The 16,636-nt window shown below is 37.5% G+C and overlaps 1 protein-coding gene across 13 annotated transcripts in view; it reads right to left on the bottom strand.

The window, feature by feature from the left end:
- Positions 1 to 16,636, bottom strand: part of LOC128266442 (maternal protein pumilio) — a 185,935-nt gene that overhangs the window by 32,039 nt on the left and 137,260 nt on the right. For 8 of the 13 annotated variants that reach the window (XM_053002962.1, XM_053002963.1, XM_053002964.1 and 5 more), the window contains one exon: positions 6 to 47. The exons of the other annotated variants lie outside the window; for them this stretch is intronic. In XM_053002962.1, the coding sequence (XP_052858922.1) occupies positions 6 to 47 (42 nt within the window). The remainder of the gene's footprint in view (positions 1 to 5; positions 48 to 16,636) is intronic. 13 annotated transcript variants of the gene reach the window in all.

Raw genomic sequence — 16,636 nt, 5'->3', positions numbered from 1 at the left:
CTTACTTGATTCTGGTTAAAAGCGAGCGAAAGCACGTCGTCACTTACCTGAAAGTAGAAAAAAGTGAAATCAACAATTAAATACGGTTTGCTGTAAAATATAAATCTAGGAAAAATTCCGTTTTATTACGCCAAGAAAATATAAAGACTTTAGAAAGTTAATAAGTTCATTCCTACATTTTAAATTTTACTTTTACTAATTTGTCAAATACTTTAGGTAAAAAATTTATATAAGTACAAGGACTTTTCTTAATTAATTTTCACTCTTTGAAAGGATTCAAAACGATGTAATTTGGAATTGAGGTAATAAAAGTGTTTTTCCTCTTAATCAACGTAAAAGCGAAACTATACCCAGCTTCCTTTGATATTGCCGCACATTTTCCTTTTAATTGTTAAAGAAAGTGAAATATATATCCCCCAGCAAGTTCCCTTACATAATTTCCCCTATTTCCTTCCCCAGCTGCAACCAGCTGCTAGAGAAAACTACTTTTACCCACTCCCTCTCTATGTTTGCCTCCTGGGATGACATACATAAACATTAGCCAAAGCATATAATAACCCAGCAACAAAGTCACCATAACGTTCCCAATTGACGGAGGCGGAGGGAGAAAAAGGCGTTTAAATTGTGTTTAGTCGTAAACTGCACACACGCACACGCACATAAAGCGTGGAAAACTGCTTTTCCGAGAAGAACATAAAACTATTGGCAACGGCGAGCTTGGGGAGGCCATATAAGAGCCATAATTTCGACACTAATGCCAAGCCACACAAAAAATGGCTCTCCCCGGCGACCTTGCGGGTCTGCAACTGGTCAGAGTTTGACATGTGTCAAAGGAAACCCTGATGGAAGGACTACCGCAGAGGGGAGAAGGTCGCAGGAATGGAATGGAAGAAAGTTACAATCACACCTGCGACCTGAGCAAGAAAAAATATACTGAGGAAAAAAATTCCATGTTTTTATTTTTAAGAATTAATAGATTTACAAAAAAAATTCTGTTAAGTAAAAGTGTGGAAATGTTTTTTAGCAATGGTAAGAACTGCAAACCTTTGAACGTTAAAATTAACGGGATAAACATATTTTAACAATAAAGTTTGAATTAAACGTTTAAAAGCAAGTGTCTCTGTCTGAGTTTCAATCCGTCCATGTATGGGGCCAAAAATGTCAACTTCATAATGTCATATGTTTATGTTTGACCTGGTTCAAATTAGTTCATTGTGGAATCTTCAATATATTATGCAGTTTTTATACTTAATATGTTTTTAGACATCAATGTATTATTTCTTAAAAGTATAATGCACTTTTTGTTTTTCAAAAAGCCCTAGTCTTAAATTTTTATTTGGTGATCTGGTTCATATTCGCTTAGTTTTTCAATCTAGAATTTTTTTTAATTTTGCAACTAATTCTAAGAGATTCAGACTAGGTTGAAATTGTGAAAACATGTATACTTTCAGTGCAGCTGTAGTATCTGGCAGAGAGCTTTGACCATGGTCATGTCACGAACCTCGATAAAAATCAACAGTTTATGTGCGACGCATGATGTCCTTGAGAGGACTTGGGGGGACCAGGGCGCATAGAAGGTCGGGAGGACACGATGGAAATGTCATTTTTACAAGGCAACCTCATCGAAGAAGGACATGGCAAACAGCAGTGGCTTGGCCCGGCCCGTCTGTATCTCCGAGGAGGAGTCTGGCAAATGTATTGCCTTATATTTGCATTTTCTATTTATTTCTTTATCCCTTTTCTTGCTGGTGCTCCCTAAGCGTTCGAGTTTCGTTCCTTCGCCGAGCACTTGAGCTCGGGCCCGCCATTAGTGGCACGTCCTTGGATATTTCGTGTTTGTCCTGTTCTCCTCCACTTTGGCACTCATATTTTATTAAGTAGCAAAGTTGACAAGGGATTTGCCAAGACAGGCGGTCGGGTCGGTTGGTCGTCGGTCGGAGGGTCTGTCATTTTGTAAAGTAAATATTGGTAATTTTTATTGAGGATTTTCCCTTGATTTCCCTTTGAGCATATGGCTTATCCCAAAAAAAAAAAAGAAAGCTGGGTACAAACTTTCCCCCGAAAAGCGAAATTAAGGGCATTTATTTTTGGCCACCGAACTTCAACCCGAATCAAACTCAAATAACATTAATGCGAGAAAGCCTAGCAACACACTTGGAAATTAGAAAAAGAAATCAGCAGAAAATTATTAAAAAAGTTTTTTTTGCCAGTAAGGGACGGAGACAGAGTGAGCGAGCGAGTGAGGACGAAAACGAAAACGCTTCGTTGCACAATTTTGTGGACCTGCGGCGCAAATTTGTACAAAATGCAACAGACCGTAAGAGACAACATAAGCGATAACACAACAACCAAGAGCCAAAACCGAACAAGGCAGGCAGGAAGCTGCCTCGAGTTGTGTTCACAGCGGTTGCTAACAGGATTTTCCCCCATCCCCAAGGACTTTTCCTCGCAACACCCCAAATATCGTTGGTTGCCGTTGCTATGGCGAAAAATGAGACTGAGAGGCCAAGTGTCGATGCATGGCATACGCAAATTGCCAATCGTTAAGTGAATTTTGAGTTTCTTGTTGTCTGAAATATGTGAAGGATAGATGCACTGGGGAAAATTTTGTTTGAAGAGCTTTACATTCTGTGAAAAGCCAGTTGGGCAATAGCCTTTATTTGATTTGAATTTTTTTTTTTATTTATTTCTAATGATATTTTACTACACTTCTCAAATCGTTTAGTCCATTTGACGCCCTCGTGTTTGATTATTAAGTTTTAAAGTTTTTTGAAAAATAGCCCTTAATTTATTTTTACTTTTAAAAATTGGTTAAATACAACAAAAGAACTGGTTTGATATGAGAAAATGCCCTTCAGTTATTTTTGTAATTACTTGAAAAGAACTCCCAATTACTCCTTAAAAAATTGCTCTAACTTGAGTAACATAACTTCGTTCTTAAATAAAATCATATTTTGTAACGCCAATACATATTTTAACACATATTACACAGTCACGTATGGTTATTTAATTTTCACATTTTCATTGGGGAAATACTTTTAGGGAAATCTTTCAGCAGACTTCCTTTGGCCACGCTCCCTGGCAGTAGAATTACATTTCATAAATGTCTCCCCAAGAAGCCTTTGGCATGCATCATTTAACTTTGACGCCAACCTGTCCAAACACTTAAGTCTGCCCTCAGCCCGCCAATTTCCACGCTTAAAAGTGGGCGCAGGAATATCGAAGTCGACGGCGAAGGCGAAGGAAAAGTGGGCGGGATACGAACCATCATTTTCATTTTTATCGCTTACGAAAAAACGGTTATAAAATATTTAAAAATCATGCCCAGGCGGGCAAACGAGCCTTGAAAGCACCTCAAGGAAGTCGCTTTGCCAACAAAAATGTGAAAGGAGTGGAAAGATTTCGGATCAAATATGCACAGCGATGGAGAGAAAAAATGGGGGGAAATTGGTGAAAGCCCCACCCGATTCACATATGTTCGCCCAAAGAATTGAATGTAGATGTGCTGCTTGTGTTGTGGCATATATTTGCCACAGTGTGCGTAATGTGTGTGTGTATAAATAAAATACCATATTCCCTGACATGAATATTTAACAATGCAACAACGGCAGCCAGTCTGCTGCATTGGTAAAATATCACAAAATATTCATTTCAATTTCATTTGTTTTTTTCTTTTGAAACTCGTTTACATTTTCATTTTTATTTTATTTCTCTTTACCATTTGTTTTGCATTTTAGTTTTATTTGTATATTCAACCCTGGGTTATTTTCATAACAAATGGGGTTTCTCGTTAAGCGCAGACGACAATTTCTTTGGTTACAGTTTTCCGTTGGCAATTATTTTGTTATTTATTTGTTAACATCAAGGACAAGAAAATTGTAAATATTAAAGTATTTTATTGTCTATCGTTTGGGGCATACATATTCGAAATTATTTGTTTATTGAGATGTTTTCTTCATAAAACACTTCAAAGTTAAACTTTTCATTATTCATATTCTGCAATTTCAAGAAATTATAACAAGCGATTGAAGAGCAAAATAATTTTAATAATTTAACTGACTATTAACCGAAACAAATTAATAACTTGAAGCCTCAAAGTGAAGCAAAATAATTTTAATAATTAACTATTAACCGAAATAATTCTTTTGAATATGTTGTGTTTCAGAGTGTTCTGACGCATTACAGCGGGGCAGGCAATCAAAAAATTCCATGTCGCTGTAATTTTGAATGACAGATTAATAAGGCACCCCTTGAGAATGGCTTCAACAAAGAATTGACATCAAATTGTAATAAATAGGCAAACAAGAATCCTCTGGCCCACTTCATGTGGCAAAACTCCAAAAAAAGGAAACAAATTGCCATGGCAAACAGTAGCAGAAGTAGTAGCATCATCATGAAATGTGGAAGAAAAAGGGAAAAAAGACTGAGCATCGTCTGCAGTTGAAACGAATTTAATTTTCTACTTCGCGTCTGGCAGACACAAACAGAATAACAAGCCGCAAGCCTGAGGCTGACATTTCTCCTTAAGCCACCGTCTTCGGTTTCCTTACCTTGCCAGCTTTTTTCCTAGCATTTTTCTTTTGCAAATAAATTTCCACCAGAGGTCGGAAAATAGTGAAAACTTTTGATAATTACATTTGGCGGCTGTTGCTTTAACAGCAAGGCCAAGTAAGAAGATAAAGCAGAAGGAAGTCTCCTTAGGAATAGCAGAGCACAAGCAAAACCCAGGGGAAGTAAGAAGTTTAAGCAATATGGTTTAAAATTTGTAGTGAGTTGGTAACTTAAAAAAATTATAAATTACTATAACTAAACTAAAAACTTGTAAGTGTTTTAAAAGAAATTTTGTAGGCTTAAATACTGTTCCTTAAATACGAATGAACGCATTAATAAATCTGTCCCTAAAAACTAAATTAAATTTATTATTTTTAGTATAGTATGTTTCCTCTTTGTTTTAAGGGAAGGATGTTCTTTTGTAGGCTCTCAAAACTCTAGGCAAAGTTTGCTACTCAAAAGTATTTTTCCTGAAAGGCTAATCCGCTAGTCATATAGACACATCCTTCTTTTCAGTCGCTTATACTTACAACCAGAACAGAGAGCTGTCAATTTTTCCTTACAGAAATGGCTCCCCCTTGCTTGAAATTTATTTCATTTTATGCTCGCGCTTCCTTTTTGTGCATAAAACATGGAAAATGGAAAAGCGGGGCGATAGACAGATGGCAAGGGCGGGCACCTTCGGGCAATTTCTTAAACTAATTTGGCATGAGGCTGCTGTGGTGGCGGTATTTTCTTCATCTTCATCGCCATCCACCAAAAACTTCAGCGTCGTCTTGGCGGTTTTTGTGCCTTTTACGTGCAACCGAAAGTATGCAAAGTGAAAGCGTTTAGTGGAGTTTGGATGGCGGGATGGGGGGGATGGCAGAACTTTTGATGTTTTTTTTCAGGGCTTCTGGGGCCGCATACAGCAATTATTTTATGGTCGGGCATCAATAGGTTTGGGGCATTTTAGTAATATCCGGCTTAAAAATTTCAATAGTTTTCATCCCGAATCGATAAGATGTTCGGGAGGAGATGAGTTGGGCATAGTTAATTGATTTTTGCCATGACAATAAACAGGGAGTTCTACTATACTACTAGTGATTGCAAGGCCTGAGGAATTTAAATAGTTCTCTGATCCTGACAGCTGAATGGAATCGGAGCAGCAAACTCAGTGACTCAAGATAAGGACAAAAGTCCTAGACTAAATCGCTGGACAATTATACTTTTAAGCAGGCAAGGCAGCAGGCGACAAGCGAGCAAACGACAAATGATGAAATACATGTAAATGGAAAATAAATATCAAAAGCAGAGCAGCAAAAGAGATGGCGAGATACAAGAGAAGAGAGATGGCTGTCACATGCCACAAAAGAAGACAGGGCAACGCAGGATTCACCCGGATACAATGGAGATGAAAAGAGATGGAAAAAAGGAGTTGAGCCGCTTTTATTGTTGTTGGTAGGTCGAGTCGAGTCGGTCTCCAACAGCCGCAACAGTTCACATGGCTCATTTTCTTTGGTCAAAGGAAGCAGGATGGATGTAAATACACCCCCGCATAGAACAGGATAGCTGTTTTTTACACAATACAATATTATTCATATTGTGTTGTATGTGGTATGTATATGAAATATGGCAAATGTCATTTAACATGACAGCTTGATGATAATAATACGAGCAAAAAGCGGCAACAATTGCTCGCAGGACAATGCGAAGCGCAGCAGGAGAAGGTCTAAGCCTTAAGACACAATCTTCACCAGCCATTTGAAAGACTTAAAGAAAGGTGAAAGCCACGCTAAAGTCCACCCCAAAAATAGACACAAAGTTAGGCAAATGGGAGAGGATGAAATATCTAAAACGAAATATCATAAGAGTTGCCCATGACAGGCAATAAATTAAAAAAAATATTAAAAGACTTGTAACTTTCAAGTAAGTGGATTATCTGAAAGAACATAACTTCCCGTTTGATATTTTTATCCATTTTAAAGATTTTTTGTAAGACTACGTGGTTCATTCTTTTGATTAAAAATTGTAAGTTAGACGACTATGTAATTTAAAATCAATCTTCAAATTGTAATCGCTAACATTAATATATATCGGTAGACATTTTCTTTAAAGTTAATATCTACTATTATATTACTTATTCATCTGTGAATTTAAACTTCTTTAAATTTATGTAGGAATTATAATCATCCGAAAAATATTCATGGTACAAATTAAGTAGCCATTTGCACTGTAGTACTAAATATTAGGAATTTATTACAAAAATATTGATATCCAACGAAGTTTTACAAGTGGTACTTGTTCTGAGTGCATTTAACCTAAAATTGGTGTAAATGAGTTAGGAATTTTAATTAATCCTTATAATATTGATGGTAACTATTTTTTATTCAAGCATTTTTCGAGAAAAAAACTTGAAATCTGAACTCGAATACAACACGAGTTTAGTAGCCTTTGGCTTAACTTATGTTTTGGGTACACGAATAATCCAACTACCTGTTTTTCTGAAAAAAGGAGGTAAAAACCACCCTTCTTGGTATTTTCACCGTTCGACCGGACTGCTGGCAAAAACCACAGAAGCGCATTTTGTGTAAACCGATTCGACCGCAAAGCAATTGCAAATGCGTACGCACATCGTTGCAGAAAGGTGGGTGGAAGGTGGGCGGTGGGTGGTTTCCGGAGGGGCGTGGCTGTGGGTAAGAGGTGCAAAGGGGAGGGGCAGTTGGCAGCGCACACAGTTAGGCGCCTGACTGAGCATAAACGTCAGTGTCAGGTGTTGCTGCTGTTGCTGTTGCTCTGTTCCTGTTTCGCTTCCTGTTCCCATTTCTCTTTCTGCTGCTGCTGCGAGTCGCCATTTTGGCCAAGCGGCGGCAGCCGGAAATGCGGTTACATAATCTCCATATCCGGCGGGGCAATGCACACAAAAGAGCGGTGGGGCATGTCAGAAACTGTAGCATACTTTTTGGCACATTATTAATTTTTAGTTTTTGCTGCCCAGCCAGGATTTTCGTTGGTCCTGCTGCAAAAATACTATATATACTATAAATTCATTTTCGGTTTCTGCTTCTACCCGCTGTCCGGTGCATATTTGATGAATATTTAAAATATCAGCAGTAAATTGAATTGGTTTCGCTGAATACCAGCCACAAAAATACAAATAAACAGCGTGCACGTAGGTAATATTCTTTAACGAATTTCGTGTTTCCTTGAATGAACTATTGAACTATTTCAAGTACAGGTCCTAAAATTTGTAATTTTATAATAGATTTTTGTAATGAAGTTAAAAGTATAAGAGTTTAAGTTTTTTTAATACGAAGATAAACTTTTAAAAACCTTGCTCAGAACAACTAAATATTTCTCTTCATCTTCCAGCCGGCTTCCTTTCTGAACATCCGTTTGCAGAACTGCAATGAAAATTTCCGGAAGTTGTGCATAAAATGGGCTATGCATACGGAAATCATCAACTCGATGGCTGAACAAACAAAACGAATGAAAGAGTAAAACAGTGAACCAGTAAAAGAGAGGGGTGTTGGCAGAGCAACAGAGACGGATAATGGATTTCTCTTTGGGAGTAAGCGAAGTCGAGTAACAATGGCCAGATGCGAATGACGCCAAACCCGAAATGAATGACCAAAAACAATGCAAAACGGCTGCCAACGTCCGGCAGAAAAGGACTTTAGAGTGAGCAAAAGAGATAGATAGAATTTCAATGAAAGAGACGGAAACAAAGAGTCCGCCACAAACGATGATGACGATGATAATAATAATGATGACGACGTGGGTTCTAGTGGCGACCTTCAGCGTTGGCCTGTGTTATGAATAGTCTGCAAGTGAGCTGGATTGAAAAAGAGAAACAAAATGAGACGGGGCAATGGACAGCGAAAGAGACGGGGAGATGGGAGAGGGGTCTGCTCAGTTGACCAGAAACCAGAAGTTCAGTAGCTCCATTTTGCTCAGACTCCCGCTGCCTCTGTCAGGGTCGATTTCACATTTATTTATTGTTTCAACTGCTCCGCCCACAGAAAATTGTTTGCTGCACATCCACCTCCCCGCCTCCTTTGTGCAGTTGAAAACTCGCATGACTCATTTGATTTCAATGGCCCAACTTGTTCATTTGGCAGCGAAAGTATTTAACATTTCCCCTCGAACAATGGTCAGCAAATTGAATGGAATGGCGCGAATGTTTTCGGGAAATCTCAATTGATTTAAGTGTTTGGCTTGGCCAGCAAAACGAACGTGGTACGTTGCCAGTTTTTAAAGAAGATCAAGAAGAAAATAACTTTATATTTCCCTCAGATTTGTCTTCTGTTATTTAAAATGTACTAACTTTAAAAATAAATATTATTTAAGTGGTATATTTTAAATATTTGACTTGTTTTATATGTGATATATTTTAAAGTAACTCGGATCAAACGGACCTTAAAATTTTTTAAAGCTTTTTTTTTTAGCCATTTGTAGATCTAAGAATGTATTTTAAATTTCAACGTTTGTTGTAATTTTAATTTTTTAAAAATTTTATATTTAAGTGAAAAATTTTAAATACACAAAATTTGTGGCTTGTTTTACTGGTATAACTTAGGGCCAATCGGTTGCCCCTCAAACGGATATAACTTTCAGTTCTTTTAAGCTGTTGCATTTTGTTATTTATTAATCTATGAATTAATTTTCTTGCGTTGATTATTTTATTTTCAGTTACTTTCAATCGAAAATTATTTTGTATCCTTTTAAAGTTTGTTATAGAAGGTACTACTAATTTTTCACAGTTCTGCTCGCTGTTGGCTGGAGGTCACAAATCCGATCTAATCATAACAGTAGTGCTAGGGGTCGGGACACAAGCCGCAGCATGAAATGGAGCCACAATGATACGGAGCACGGGTACCGATGTCCTGCCACTAACGCTGATGATGAGCTTTGCAACAGTAAGCGCTTTACCAGAGGCAAAATACCGGAGGGAGTATACTGAGTGACCACTGACTGATTCCATAATGCGCTTTCGCCGGAAGAAAGCTCCTGGCCAGCCAAGTGATTCCAGGCCAGAGATTTTGATACAGATTTTGTAATAGTTACCAAGGATTAAGCCCTAAGCAGTGAGATAGGGTAAAACCTGGTCGAAGGAGAAGGGCTGGGAGATATGCATACCATAAAAGTTTAGTAACTCAAGTAGAAAATTACACATTTGTTATGCACAGAAATTTTTCGACTTCGAAGAAAAGACGAACCGCAAAAACATATTTTACATAATTTCACCAAGTTCTACTTGATAAACAATTTCATTGAAAGCAGCAGATGCTTAACAGCAACGCCAGAAGAACAACAACAATAAAGTCTAATAAAAGGAATTTCGCTTTCATGTTCAACCTTGCTTTTTGGGGAGCGGTATGGAAACTTTGCCTTGGCACTTTAGAAGCTTTTCCTTAGCATGCACACACATTACACACATACACAGAGGAACATGCAACGTAAACATGACACAACAAAGGTGCGTCGTCCCCTCTATTATAGCTTCGCAGCAATTGAAACCAGGCAGCAAACGTACATAAAAGTACGCTTCATTATTGGGGATACTTGAAGTACGTTCTTTAATTTTTCAAAATATTTTAAGTTGGTTTAAATTAAATATATTCAAAAATTACTTAATTCAGGATAAATTTGATAATAGAGCTTATCCTGTTTATATATTTTGTTTGGTATTTAAAGATATTTCAAAAGAAATTAAATTAATATCCTTAAACCCCGATTTGGAAGTGTAAAAAAGTTTTCGTATAAAAGTTTATTTTCATTTCAGCTTCAAATGTTTAAAGGCGTTTAGTGGTTTCTATTTCGTTGTTGTTGCTCTTCATATCCCCCTTTTGTTGTTGTTGCAGAGCAGGCAACACATTTTTGTTTAAATTTCAATCAGAAACAATTTGAGAAGCTCCCCTTTGGCGGAAAAGGAAAATTGTGTGCAAGCATCTGAAGTTAGACAGGTATGCGCAGCAGTGCAAGTTATTCTGAAGTTTGTGTGCGTTTGCGTTTGTTTTACTTCTTGGCAACTGGCGCCTCGACTGCTGCAACAAGTTAGACAAACACAAATACACTCACACATGGAGAGAGTTTTCCACACAAACACAGACGCACTGGAAAATACACAAAATTGCCGTTGGTAAATCAACAGAGCCGCAGACGCAGCACCAAAAACACTATGATTTTCCCGCCCTTTGCATTATATGCATTTCACTTTCCAACTCGAGGAACCATTATGTTTAACTACAATTTGCCTGAGGCAAAGGGTGGAAAGTTCAGAAGAGAGCAAGGGGTATTTTCTCGGCGAATGCAACATTCTAAAGTTTTTTACATAAATAGAAATATGAAGCAGTCAGGGTGCTGCATGAATGTGTATAGTGTATAGCCTTTAATAATGATTTGTTCTTAGAGTTCATTTGCCCTTCCAGCCACACACGTAGACAGAGAGGCCAATACAGAGATAGAAAGAGTAAGAAATATGTAGGGCCCTAGAGGACTCCTCCTTTTTGCTGAAGTGCAGTGTAAATGTCTTGACTTTTTGTGTTTGTTGAGCCCTTAAGCACTTTGTGTGAGAGGTACGTAGGCAAAAATTGTAACAAAAGATGAAAACATAGTGGGGAGTTGCAGGAAAATGGGGGAAAATAACTACAAAATAGAGGAAAAGCGGGTAAAGGAAGTCAAGTTCGTGCCTGGCCATTAATGAAAAGGCTGCTCACTCATCGACGACTTCCTTCCTCTCTTGAGCGCTCAGCTATTATGCAAAATAATATTTTTCACCATAAATGTTTCATGTGCTTATACACAACACAAGAAAGGTGAATTTGGTTTTTCGGTTTGCTGTTTGGTTTTATGTATTTTTTAGTTTATTAAGGCTTTGTGCTAGACGAGCAATTTTGCTTAACATGGCACAAAACTGTATAAATTTGTAGTTGGCAGAATGAGAATAAACTGGTAAACTGACTTTAACACATTTAAATAAGAATACTTTACTTACGTTCATTATTTTTATTAACTTTTTTCATATCTATTACCTCCAATGTATTTTAAAATCTTTATAACGTTCCCATTTCCGCCATAAATGTTACCTTCTAGTCATTGACTACTCCTAATGCAAGTTCTCTGAAGAGAACCTCATTTTGAAATCCCTCAAACCAAAACACATAATTACAGAAGCACCGAGAAAATAAATTAGCAATTAAATCCAGGCAGTTAAAAGCCTGCCCGCAGGCAAATGAAAACCAGCCCTTAGAATTTTTCTCATTTTCCACTCAACTTTTACCCCCTCGTTCTCGCTTTCTGGGAGGTATTCAAAAAGTTATACTAATTGCGTAATAATCTCATTACATTTAAAAATACATTTACAACAGCATTTATACCTGCCCCCAAGGCCAATGACAACAGACAGGATGCGGGAAGGGAGGGGGGCCGGAAGTGACTGGGGGGTTGGAGAAAGTAGGCTGGGAGAAAGCAGAAAGACAGACAGCACTCAGTCAAGGCGAATCTGCAGACTAGCAAGAACAATGATCCACCGGAAGCATTGATAAATGAATGAGCCCACAACAGTAAAGCAACCACTTTTCCTCATTTTCCTTAACCTACCACCCACATTTCCTCATTTTCATCGCGCCCTTGAGCGGAAACTCCAATCAACTTGAAGATATCTTCTCTTGCAGCTAGCTAAAGTGCGGAAATAAATCTAAACATTCTCCGCCACGAAGTAAAACTGTCAAAATTATGCCAAAGCTTATGAATATGAAAATGCATGACAAAAGTTTTTCCCAAGACGTTGGAATCTAAGCGACAAAGCCCCAAAAACCCCATTCCCAATACCAGACTCTCCTGTTATAATGAGTAAAATGTCACAAGTTGACGCAAGTAAATATTTAAATGTCAGATTTCTATGTGGAAAGAGTAGAGGAAACAAACCCACGAAAAATATGTCTCATAATTTGGAGGAAGATGGAGACGCTTCACCATTTTAGCCCATGATTCCCTACCAACTTAAAACCCAAAATGTGTTCTGCTTTATGCCGGCAAAGAAATGCGGGCTAAAAACTTAAAAGAACATTTTCAAACTGACTTTGCATCTGTGTGGATGGTCCACAGACAGATAGACATGGAGTTCCAACTGGCATAAGAGTATATGCAAAATATGCTCGACCGCCGTTTGACATTTACAAATGACAAACATTTGACAAACAAAATGCTTTTTCTTTGTTTGCCCGCCCTCGTCTTGTGTGTGCAGGAAGTGAGAAGCGTTTAATGTGGGCTTTCCCCAAACCAAGAGGGCTACGGCTACGGGGCTACATGGTATATATTTGCAAAGGACCCGCAGCAATTTCTTCACTCACCTTTTTCACTGCCATTTGGTTCATTGCTCCCCCGGAAAAGAGGCGGCGGTAACAACAAAAGAGCCAAATAATTAAATGAAATGCGAGGCAAATAGATGGTGGAAACAAGTTCCCAGGGGGTGTTCAAATGTAAATAGAACTTTTCATGGCAATTAAAATAAACATGATGGACGAGAGGGAATATGAAACATTTTAATGAATAATTTAAAATTTATTTTCTTTAATTTTTAAAGTTAAAGCAAATGCTTTAAAATTCTGAGATTTCTTCTGTTAAATGTGTATATTATTCAAAATTGAATAAATTAATACAACAGTTAAAATTCATTGAATTATGAATTTCATAACAATTTCAGTGTTTTCTCATTACATTTTTTGAAACATTTTCATACTGGTAAAATAATAACCAGTAGCTGTAAGTTCTACCCCTAACCTAATTAAAATGTATTTAAATCAAACATAAACAAGAAATATTTCAACTTTTTAAACTAAAACTAAACGAAAACTTTGTTTCATGTACAGTTTTGTAAGCGAGCAAAGCTTTGTCAGCTGAATTTTTTTCCCTGAATTGGTAACCGAGCTTAGATTTGGTTTGGTTTATGGGCGGCAGTTAATGTTTAATTTACTCGGGACTCGGTGGAAGACGGCCCGAAGCCGTTTTCACCTGCAGTCAGTATTCAGTGGAGATGTGGCATGTGGCGGCCTTGGGCCAGCAATATTCCTGTTAATAACTATGTCCGACATTCGCTTCCCATTCGTTCAACCAACCCACCCATCCACTACTGCGGCTAACAAGCTGCATGTCATTACTTCTAATAAACCCCAGGGAGTGTCCTGCACACAAGAGTCCGTATCTGGTTCTGTGTGCGGCCATTGTTATCCTGCCCTCAAACGCACCCAGCTAAAACGGAAACAACGCACCGAATATTCTCAGCACTAAGAAAAAAAAGGGTCTTAAACGAGCCTTATAACACTATAAGACTGATATAACATTTTCCCATCCTACACTTTTTTTTTTCATTTCCCAACGCTATTTTTTAGATTTTTCAACGGATTTTTAAAGTTAAGGAAAAAGGATCTTAAAGCGGAAAATGAAACTTTTCTACCGATTTTTAAATTTAATATAATATATTTTTTATAATATTCTCAGCGCTGAAGGGCGATAAAGCACTATAACATCGAAAAAATATTTTTCCACCTTAAGCTTTTGTTAATAAACAACCAAATTTATAACTGATTTTTAAACTTAAGCTATTATTATTTTGAAAGATCTTTTTTTCAGTGTACCCCTCCCTACCTTGGTTTCACCTTTAGCTATTTTTCCTGTTGGTCATTTGCCTGTAGCGGTGAAAGTTCTGTCTGTGTAAATATTTGGCTTTAATAGAATAAAATGATGAGCAGCTCTGGTCCCGAAAAAATTATTTACGGCCCTCATAACAAAGCAGAAGCAGAAGGACAAAAAGCAGGGGGAACAGGAACAGGAAGGGGGAAAAGCGGTGGAACTCAGGAGGATGGACGTGAAGGACTTGCCCAGCCAAGCCTTGGGGCCAAAACACTTAAATTAATAAAGTAAATAATAAGAATTACGCACAGGACGATGGGGAATAGGAAGAGGGAAAGAAGGGAAGAAGGACAACGGTCAGGTGGCAGGCTCAAGTCCAAAAGCGTTGAAAGTGAATTAAATGCCATTTGTGGCTTAAAAATGGCGCCAGGGAAACGAAGCTTGATGAGATTTTCATCCTGTTCCCGTTTCGGTTTTCCAGCGGAGAAAATCTTGCCGAAAAACACTTGAATTAGTTCAAATATTTTTGGGGGCGAAATTGAAAACCGGAAAACTCGGTCTTTGGTCCTAATTTTCTTTAGGGGGATTTTTCCCTCTGTTGATTAATTTATGGCGGACATTTTGTGGCTCTAGAATGTAATCACATTTTAGCAGTTAGCGCCTAATCCCGCTCAATATAGCTTAGCAACGCCAGATCCTACGGCCACTATTCGTCCTTTTCCCTTTTTATTCTGCTGCCTGCATGGCATCTTCAAGCCCAAAGCCCCCTGATTGAATCGGAAAATAATTATGCGGACTCTTCTGCGGCTTCACTTTGTCGTCCTTTTTTGATGGCGGTTTCTTGTTCAAGATCGATTGTTGAAAGGACGGGACGGACTTACCTACAATGAGAAGACAAATTAAATTTTGATTAATTTTACATGCAACAATAAATGGGCAGATAGAAGGAACAGCAGCAGATAGGAAACTCTCTCACTCCGGCCCCTTGTCAAAATCATTTAAATAAATTGCTTTCTTTCGCCTAATTTAAAGGCCTACTTAAAAATCCATTACAAAATTTGCATAAATCTATAAAAAGACAAACAAAAAGTAGGCGAACGAACGGCAAGCCGTGTTTTGGGCCTCGTCAAGGAGTTTTGTATACTCTATAGCTTTGTTAGTATATATTTTTAAAGCAAATGAATGAAATCATTTGAATTTTACTAAAATCAAGGGGCTTAGTAGAGGGTATTTTTAAATTTTAAATAATTTATTTTTAACACTAATTGATAAGAGCACGCAAAAATGTGTTTTTTAACACTCAAAATAATGACAAATTTCCCATAAAGAGTAGATTAAATTCGATACTTCGCGGCCTCATCTCAACTTGATAAAATTGACAAGAAGCTGTCATTAATTTGCATCAAATCAATTTCCCTTCGACAGCTGCCGGGCCAAAGGAGCCTTGTTCTAGGCATGTCCTAGCATAAAAATGCAAATTTGTTTTGGCTTTAAAGGGCAAAGAGGCCACAGGACGGAGGGCTTTGGCATATGTGACATGACAACAAATAAAATTGCTAAAATATTATTACAAGTAAAAATAGCAAGAGCAAGCAGGCAGAGCCAAAACATAACCACACCCTCGGCAAAAAGGGTGTTGTGTGTGTTGATATCGACGCTGACGCTGATGATGATGATGATGACGAGGATGTCGACGCCTTTTGCCGATATCAATGGGCATATCCATGGCACAGCCTCTCCTTTTTCAATCCCCCTTTTTGAGAGTGCGGTTAGACGTGCCCAAAATACATTAAAAGTTATACAACAAATGGCAAGGCGGTTGGGGGAAGTGGTCGGTCTCTCAAGTCGGGGGAGTGGAGTAAGAGAAAAGTCTCAACATTTTCTATACAAACAAATTGCCGCGTACGCGACTTGAAAGCAAAATTTGATTGATGTTGCATTCTATAGTCGACTCTTAAGCTCCATGGCCAAACAAGTTGAAGCACAAAAAGGATAACTATGTTTTGGAAGTTTCTAATACCGTTCAAACGAAATATTGTAAAACAAAACAAAGAAGTTGTATTTAATTTAACTTAATTTGAAAAAGAATCCACGAAAATTTTTTATTAAAAATCTTATTCTTTTACGTCAGAAATTAAAAATTTTCCGTTTCCATTATAACAAAGTGCGATCGTTTTAGTTAAAAGAAGCCAAAAAAACAATCTTCTATCAAAAAATTTTTTAATTTTATTTACTTAAATTACAATTTCTGTAACCCCTTTTTAAAATATGAAAGTTAATTCAAAATATTACATTTTTCAAATACATAATGTTTCTAAACTTTGTAATTGCACAAAAATTTAAAAAAAAAAACATGAAAATATTAAAACAAATGATTTTTTCCTTATAGGGTATCAACGGGTTGGAGAAATTGGGATGCATAATGCGATTTTAAGTGTTCATTGTTGTGGAATTAAAAGTTCTTCATTGGGAA

The sequence above is a fragment of the Drosophila gunungcola genome, chromosome 3R (genome assembly GCF_025200985.1).
Source record: "Drosophila gunungcola strain Sukarami chromosome 3R, Dgunungcola_SK_2, whole genome shotgun sequence".
NCBI lineage: Eukaryota > Metazoa > Arthropoda > Insecta > Diptera > Drosophilidae > Drosophila > Drosophila gunungcola.
The sequence above is the reverse complement of the archived record's forward strand: the minus strand, read 5'-3'. Positions and strand labels throughout refer to the sequence as shown.